The sequence below is a fragment of the Felis catus genome, chromosome F2 (assembly GCF_018350175.1).
Source record: "Felis catus isolate Fca126 chromosome F2, F.catus_Fca126_mat1.0, whole genome shotgun sequence".
Lineage (NCBI taxonomy): Eukaryota > Metazoa > Chordata > Mammalia > Carnivora > Felidae > Felis > Felis catus.
Genome location: NC_058385.1, coordinates 41,365,584 through 41,374,300, shown reverse-complemented (window position 1 = coordinate 41,374,300; position 8,717 = coordinate 41,365,584). Strand labels below are relative to the sequence as shown.

General features: G+C 40.4%; 1 protein-coding gene across 7 annotated transcripts in view; it reads right to left on the bottom strand.

Annotated features, from left to right (window-relative positions):
- Positions 1-3,675: 3,675 nt before the first annotated feature.
- The window catches only part of ESRP1 (epithelial splicing regulatory protein 1), a 65,320-nt gene continuing 60,278 nt past the window's right edge, over positions 3,676-8,717 (bottom strand). For all 7 annotated transcript variants that reach the window (XM_045049811.1, XM_045049812.1, XM_006943310.4 and 4 more), the window contains one exon: positions 3,676-5,208. Coding sequence is in view for 2 of the 7 variants with exons in the window: in XM_019822896.3 (XP_019678455.1) it covers positions 5,188-5,208 (21 nt within the window). In the remaining 5 variants the exon portion in view is untranslated. The remainder of the gene's footprint in view (positions 5,209-8,717) is intronic.

Sequence of the window (8,717 nt, the reverse complement as noted above, 5' to 3'; positions counted from 1 at the left end):
TCATATTTTTTAAAGATTATTTAAGTAGTCTCCTCCACACCCAACGTGGCGCTCAAACTCACAACTCTGAAATCAAGAGTTGCATGCTCCACTGACTGAGCCAGCCAGGAACTCCTACATTGATGTTTTTTAATTTTTAAAATTTTTTTTGTTTTTTACTTAAAAATTTTTTTAATGTTTATTTTTGAGACAGAGACAGAGCATGAACAGGGGGAGGGTCAGAGGGAGAGGGAGACACAGAATCTGAAACAGGCTCCAGGCTCTGAGCTGTCGGCACAGAGCCGGACGCGGGGCTCGAACTCATGGACCGCGAGATCATGACCTGAGCCAAAGTCAGACACTTAACCGACTGAGCCACGCAAGCGCCCCTGTTTTTGTTTTAGAGAGGGGAGGACATGTGAGGAGGGGAGGGAGGGCAGAAGAAAGAGAGAGAGAGAGGGAAATCCAAGCAAGCTCCATGCTCAGCAAGGAGCCCAATGCGGGGCTCAATCCCAACCCTGGGATCATGACCTGCACTGACATCAAGAGTTGGACACTCAACCGACTGAGCCACTCAGACGCCACTACATTGATTTTTTTTTTTAATGTGTTGTTTCTGGTGTTTAATTCTTTTTTTTTTTAAATGCTTATTTATTTTTGAGTAAGAGAAAGCATGAATGGGGAAAGGGCAGGGAGAGAGGGAGAGAGGGAGAGAGAATCCCAAGCAGGCTCTGCACTGCCAGCGCAGAGCTGGATGCGGGGCTCGAACTCACAAACCGCGAGATCATGACCTGAGGCAAAACCAAGAGTAGGATATTTACCTGACTGAGCCACCCAGGTGCCCCTTAATTCTTTTTATTTTTTATGTTTGTTTATTTTTGAGAGAGAGAGAGAGAGAGAGAGTGAGCAGGACAGGGCAGAGAAAGAAGGGGTAAAGTATCCCAAGTGGGCTCCGCTCTGACAGTAGCGAGTCCCATGTGGGGTTCAAACTCACAAACTGTGAGATCATGATCTGAGCCACAGTCAGGTGCTCAACTGACTAGGCCTCCCAGGTGCCTCGGTATTTAATTCTACTATCATACAGGTTTCAGTTATAAAACACTAGCTCAAACTCCAGTGTGCAACCAGCAGCTTTGTTACCGTTTACATTCACTTTTAGGACAGCAACAATAGGCAGCTACAAATTCAGCTGCTGAATTAATGCATTGCTGGCAATAAAATAAAAAGGCAGACCAAAGGGGGTAAAAAGGTGGACCAAAGGAACATTACGAAGCCCTACTTTGTGACACTGTAAACAATGAACTGTGTTTGTGCAGTGCTAGGAAAAAGAGCCAAAGTGGATAAAGGAGCAACTATGGGAGTAGTAACCCTATCAACCAGTCTCCAAATCTCACATTATTTTCCAGATCCCTTCCTTTACTTTCTGTGCAACCATGAAGTTTTTTTACTTGACCTATGCTTCAATTTCCTAGTCTATTAATAATAGTTGTACCTACTGTAATAGGTTATTGTTAAGATTCATTTAACCAATATAATGCTTATTATCATTAACAAAATGTGTTCTCAGTGATTGTTTTGTTGTAGTTTATGGTATACTCTTCCAATATAATGAGTCCTAGCTTGGTTTTTGGCTTTAAATATCCCTCCACATTCCACATAATGGAATTGTGCTGAACCACATTGAAATAAAGACAAAAGTGAGGTCTGAGCTTGGGCAAGTCAAGTAGTTTGCTTCTGAACCTTTTTTCCTTAGGTTCATGCCTTGGGATCTTGGCTTTCACGAATTCACTCAATACAAAGGAAGCAGTAAAAATGAAAAAAACCAGTTTTCTCCCTATGGCACCCATTTAGTGGTCTTGCTTGCGAATTTCATCCCGGTGGCCTTCTGGTCTTGAGTGTAGATCACCTCCTGCCTAGTCTGTTTCCTTGTATTAGCACATAGACTATAACATGAATAGATCATAGATTAGATCCAACCTTGAACCAAAGACATCCATAAACAGAGGTCTTCAGTTCAGTTCCAGTCTTCTACTCTTTTCATCAAGAACAGCACCTCCTACAGTGGCTCAATTAAAAAAAAAATATTTAATGTTTGTTTTTGAGAGAGAGACAAAGTGCGAGTGGGGAAGGGGCAGAGTGAGAGAGGGAGCAGGCCGGGGCAGGCTCCAGGTTCCGAGCTGTCAGCACAGAGACAGACAGGGAGCTCGAACTCACGAGCTGTGAGATCATGACCTGAACCAAAGTCGGATGCTTAATTGACTGAGCCACACAGGCATCCCCAGAGATACATTTTAAACTTGACCCAAAACATTTGTTTCAAAATAATACAACGGGGGGGGGGGGGGTGGGGAAGGAAAGAGATATAAAGCAAGATGGGCCTGGAGTTCATAATTGTTGAAGCTGGCTAAAGGGTACAAAGTGTTCATCATTCTACTTTTGCAGGTTACCCACCCCTTCCAACCACCGCTGGGGAAAGCAGGGAAAGGAAGAGAAATTGTGTAATCAACTATGATCCTAAAAGATGAACCTTTAAGGTATTTTATATATTCTGGTCCTCTTTGCCCTCATTTTGTCTTCCTTCCCTTACTCAGTTCGACATCCTATTTTTCTTTTCTGCCATGCGAACAGCAGCTACACGTGGGACAATTTCAAGGAGGTAAACAGACAAATGAGTTCAGCACAGGCAACTTTGTTTTTGAAGGCAGGGAATAGACTGGGCAATGTCAAATGCCTGCCAGAGATCATGAACATGGGTCAGAATCTCAGCTTGTCTAGAGAACTCTACCACCTCCTTACAGATGATGCCAGACACACCCAAAGGTGAAGTACAAACCTGAAAGCAACAGCTCCATTTTTGTAAATGATATTGGCAAGGACTGGGACTTTCCCACGTGAACTAAACTTCATTCGGTGAATGCTTGCTTAATAAGGGCTAATTGAATGAATAGAAATGTGCTAAACAGAGGGAAATAGAGGCATACTTCCTGTCCACGAGGTTATAACCTAAATTCAGAACTGACACACTTGTGCTCTGTTAACAAGATTATATATGTCAAGTGATACTGACAATATATACAGCTCTGAAGTAGCACCACTCAGGAAAGACTTGAAGAATGGATAGAATTTGATTTGAAGGGGTGCCCTGGTGGCTCAGTCAATTGAGTAAGAGTCTCCAGTTTCGGCCCAGGTCATGATCTCACGATTCTTATGAGATGGAGCCCCGAGATGGGCTCTGCGCCGATAGCAAGGATCCTGCTTGAGATTCTCTCTTCCCCTCCCCTGCTCTCACGTGTGCACACACATGCTCTCAAAATAAACGTTAAAAAAATTTTTTTAACGTTTTTGTAGGAGAGAGAGAGTGAGAGTGTGAGTGGGGGAGGGGCAGAGAGAGAGAGGGAGACACAGAATCCGGAGCGGGCTCCAGGCTCTAAGTGGTCAGCACAGTGCATGACACAGGGCTTGAACTCACTAACTGTTGAGATCATGACACCTGAGCCAAAGTCGGAGGCTTAACCTCCTGAGCCATCCAGGTGCCCCTAAACATTTTTTTTTTTAAGTTTATTTATTTAGAGAGAGAGAGTGCGAGCAAATCCTTATAGCAAACTTAGGGAAAAACCTTACCACCTCAGGAAAAGATGGCTTACCCACACCCTTTCCATGACCCTGACCGTTTCAGCAATAGAAAAGAACACACACTTTGAGATTAAACAGGCATGTTTTATTATCAAATGTAACAATTCTATGAAAACTCTCAGTAGTATTGTAGTTAAGTATTACTATCTTTAAGGCTTTCAGAGCTTTGGGCAGACAGCATCTTAAGGCATCAAGTATAAACAACTCTTTTTCTGATCCTAAGTGCCAGTTTGTCACCAGTTTTCACACAAAAAGGTTTTTTTGTTTTTTCTTTTTTCCTACTGCAGTTAAAGGGCCATTGCTGGTCAAGTGAAGAGGGAAGGTTTGGCTCTCCATTCAAGGTGTTAATCAAAGTAATGCAAAGTAAATAAAAAATAGCAGCCACATAAATCTGCATGGCATTGCATCCAAGCCAAGGACAATAGGAGGAACTTAAAGACACATGTGCACTTACTTAATCAAATCCTGTTTTCCTCTTTGGAGTTCCATGAGGCAGCAGTACTAGCTAGCTAGTGTCTAATATTGCACTTTTGTAGCATACACACAGCTAAACACATAGTGCTAAACGCTGACAGCATCAGTAACTGCTCTAACCGCTTCAGTGTTTACCTCTCAGTCTAGCATGCTGACTCTAATCCTATGCTTTTAAAAGTTTTAATTATTTGACAGTTAAGGCATTAGAGAGAAAGGTTTAAGGCTATATCTTAATATATACAAGCATTCACTTCAGTTAGTATATTGCTTTCTAGAATACACTGTTCAAATATTCTCATTTTGCGATATTAAAAACTATGGAATATCTCTTATTAAAGTCCAAACCATCAATAATGGGAAAAGTACAATATAAAATAATACATTTGAAGCCACAATGTTCAGTTACAGTTTAAACTAGAAATTACTAGCTACACATAGCTGCTTCATTTTTGGTTTTGCATTTTGGCCCCTAGTTCATTATTTACAACTGGTACCTGCTGAGAAAAAAGATGCAACTTTTAAGCCATGTATGTTTTGCAGTGGGTGCACAGTATCTTCTAATTTATCCCAAGGTGTTTTAAAAATCATTTTCATTCGTTTTTAACTGTAAGACACCATGATGGCCAAGATAGTGGGAGAATAGTTTTATTTCTTAAGTTTGTGACTCAAGTATTCCAAGATCTTATTCTTGAATTACTTAGTTAAGAGGGCACACTCGTGCAGAAGATAGGGAGATGGAGATAGAAAAATGGAAACACGCAAATGAAGCTTCCACAACAGAGTTCCTGATGGAGACGGTAGACACTAGTATTTTTTGTCCAAGACTTAAAACTTAGGAAACACCTATGATGCCACGTTAGCTGGAAGTATTAGAGTCACTCAATTTCCAATTCACATTTTAAATGCCTATTTGCAATCAGCAAGGAGTCAGGCATGCTGCTTGCTAGAAGGATTTGGCTTCATTGGCTCAAATTTTTTCCTCTACCAAAAGATAGGGCACAGGCCCACTGTCCAATCACGTTTGCTGAAAATACTGCAGCCTGAGTGTAGACAAACTTCCCCTGAAGTTGCTAGAAGTTGATATATCTGACGGTTTCGGGATCACCATACATCTTTCAAACACTGAAAAAAACAACACAAGACAATAAAAGGAAATATTACAGTCTCTAAATTTTCAATTATTGGCAGCTATAATAAAACGATTTCGAATTACAAAAGGCCCCCCCCTCCCAAAAAAAAAGCCTTAAGGGAGTCCACAATTTTATTTTACACATAGTTGGGATTCTTTTTTTTCTTTTTAATGTTTTATTTATTTTTGAGACAGAGACAGAGCATGAGCAGAGGAGGGGCAGAGAGAAAGGGAGACACAGAATCCGAAGCCGTTATTTTACACATAGTTGGGATTTCTACAGCAAGTTCTCAAGGAGCAGTGTTGGCAGATGAAATTTATGTGGTAACTGGCATTCCCACAGCTCCCTCCCTTGTGTTACCATGTGTTGATGATGTGTATGTTTGCACCTCCATACTTTACTCAGCTCCTTTGTGGAGTCACTATTTCACAATGTCTATACATACAGACATTCCTCAGTCTGGGTCCTCAAGTTACAACAGCGTTTTTTTGTTTTGTGTTTTTAATTTTTATTTGGAAGAGAGAGAGAGCGAGCGAGCGAGCATGAGTGCACACATGCAAGCTGGGGAGAGGGACAAAGGGAGAGAGAGAGAAACCACAAGAAGACTCTATGCTCAGCACAGAGCCTGACATGGGGCTCGATCCCATGACCCTGGGATCACAACCTGAGCTGAAATCAAGAGCTCAACTGACTGAGCCACTCAGGCACCCCATCATAGCAATTCTTCTGATATTAAGAGGCTTGATGCCATTATTAAAACCATTAAGACAATTTTTGAAAATTAAAGTCTAGTATAAGAAATTTCAAATATGAAACAAAAATATTTGAGTCAATAAGAAGCAATGAGGCGTGACATTATAGGAAACATCAACTCTTTCAGTGAACAGTTGATAGACAACCTTTATGTGAATTCATTCATCTGCACAACCATCCTATAAAGATTACCATGCTATCCCCATCATACAGATGGAGAAACGGAGGCACAGAGCAATTAAAGTAGTCATCGGCAGGTCCAGAATTTGAACACAAATTGGTTCCGTTATGCTATTTCACTTATACACCACACAAAAACATACATACATACATTCATTCATTCATTGTGTGAGAGAGAGAGATAGGCGGAGAGAGGGGGAGAGAGAGAAAACAAATCAGGCTGTGCACCATCAGCACAGAGCCCGACGCGGGACTCGAATTCACGAGCTGCAAGATCATGCATGACCTGAGTGAAATCAAGAGTTGGTTGCCCTACTGACCAAGCCACCCAGGTACCCCACCACACAAAAACTTTCAAGTGAAAACGTTTGGCATTGTGCATGCTTTCACAAGTAGATGAGAAACTGGACTGCAGATAGACATAAAAATGGTTCTTCAGAGTTCAGATCTGTTCATATGGCCAGTTTGAAATCATGGTCAAGGTTAGATTTGCTTTAATAATAGACTCTAAAATTGATACAAATTTAGAATCAGGTATTTATAAAACAGGGAAATACTTGTTAGAAATCATTCTTAAAATGTGGTTTACAAAGTGACTGTAATTTAGTACTTAGTGTAAAACACAGGACACGCAAGTTTCCCCTTGGTTACTAAGTACAAATAAAATCTCTATCAATGATCTACCAACACAATTGTCCAAGATCTACTATATTCTTCTTTTGGCAATAGCATCTGAATTGTCCTTAAATAACTGACTGTCCCATAACCTAATCTTAAGCCCATAACGAAGCAACTTTACAACTGAGCCCAACAAGTGACACAGACATGGCCAATCAGAGCCCTGCATGTTCCTGGCCACAGTGCTTTCTGAAATGGACCTAAGCCAGGCCAAATAACCTCAATTCCTGGCCTGCCTCTGGATTTAAGATGGAAGGATGTAAGCCAAGAGTTGCTGGAGGTACCCTACAGAGACAGTTTGGAAAGAGCAAGCCCTTGGATCCAGTCAAGTCAGTCAACCATGGGCTTGTTATCAGAGTCAATAAATAAAACCTTTCCCATTCCCAGCTCATATTATCATTCTAATAAGAAACCAATGTAGATGCTGAAAACTATACCTTCATATTCTGTGAAAACGTAGAAAAGTCTGAAAAAAATGAAAAGTTTAGCTTTCTCAAGCCTGTTTTTTTTTTCAACTTATTTTGAGAGAGAAAAGCAAGAAAGAGTGCACGTGCATATGGAAGGGGCAGAGAGAGAATCCCAAACAGGCTCTACACCCTCAATGTGGAGCCTGATATGGGTCTTGAAGTCCCTGAGCTGAAGTCAGATGCTTGACTGAGCGACCCACTCACCTCTGAAGCCTGCCTTTTTTTTTTTTTTTAGTGTTTATTCACTTTTGAGAGACAGAACATGAGCAGGGGAGGGGCAGAGAGAGAGGGGGACGCAGAATCCGAAGCAGGCTCCAGGCCCTGAGCTGTCAGCACAGAGCCTGATTTGGGGCTCTAACTAACAAACCGTGACATCATGACCTTAGTGGAAGTCGGACGCTCAACTGACTGAGCCACCCAGGTGCCCCTTGCTTTTTAATCCCAGTAGTATCCAATGGAATTTTAGTGTTTAGTAGTCAAACTTTAGACTTCAAGCTGTTAACAAAAGACAAACCCCACAAAACCTTCAACTCCCCCTCAAAACAACAAAAACCCCCAAAACAAACAAAAAACAACCAATGTTTCCTATTTTCCCTTAGCTGCAGAAAAGAGTAAAAGTATAAAGAAACTATTATGCAAAGACAATTTTGAAGTTACAACTGCAAATATTCACAAATCTCTTTCCTTTCCAGTAAGATCTGTGTTAAAAAATGTTTTTTTGTACCCGGACATTGAAAGTACCATGTACAAAGAAATCATTTAAGAAAACTGGATTTCACCAACTGGGGTTACGTCTTATGAAATGAAGCTAAACCCCTTAAAAACCCTGCAATTCTGATTAGTTGTAATATTTTATTTCCTTGTAGTAATTTTGACATCTCTTTTCTAAAAAAATTAAGTCATTTGTGAGATTTCTTTGTTAGGACAAAGAAATAGTTTCTTTTTCCTTATATAATAGGTAAAATAAAACCCATAACTCAGATTCTTTAATCAAAGAAAAATGTCTTGATAGCCTTTTTGTCACTTAAATCACTAATCGGCATTTAGGTAGCTGTTGCTGCCCACTTTTATAAATACTAGCTGAAAGAGAAAGAAAGTAAAATCTTGTTTCATTTTAAAATCTCATTTATCCAAGAAACATCTTGAATATTTTGGCCAGAAACTAAAATATTAGTCACTATATTGGTCCAAACAAATAATTATATAATACAAAAGACATATCATTTTTAAAAAATTTAAATCCCAGTTAGTTAACATATAGTGTAATAATAATTTCAGAAATAGAATTTAGTGATTCATTAGTTACATATAACACCCAGTGCTCATCCCATCTCAAATCCTCCTTAATGCCCATCACCCAGTCCATCCCCCACCTCCCACCCCGCCAGCAACTCTCAGTTTGTTCTCTGTATTTGAGTCTTTT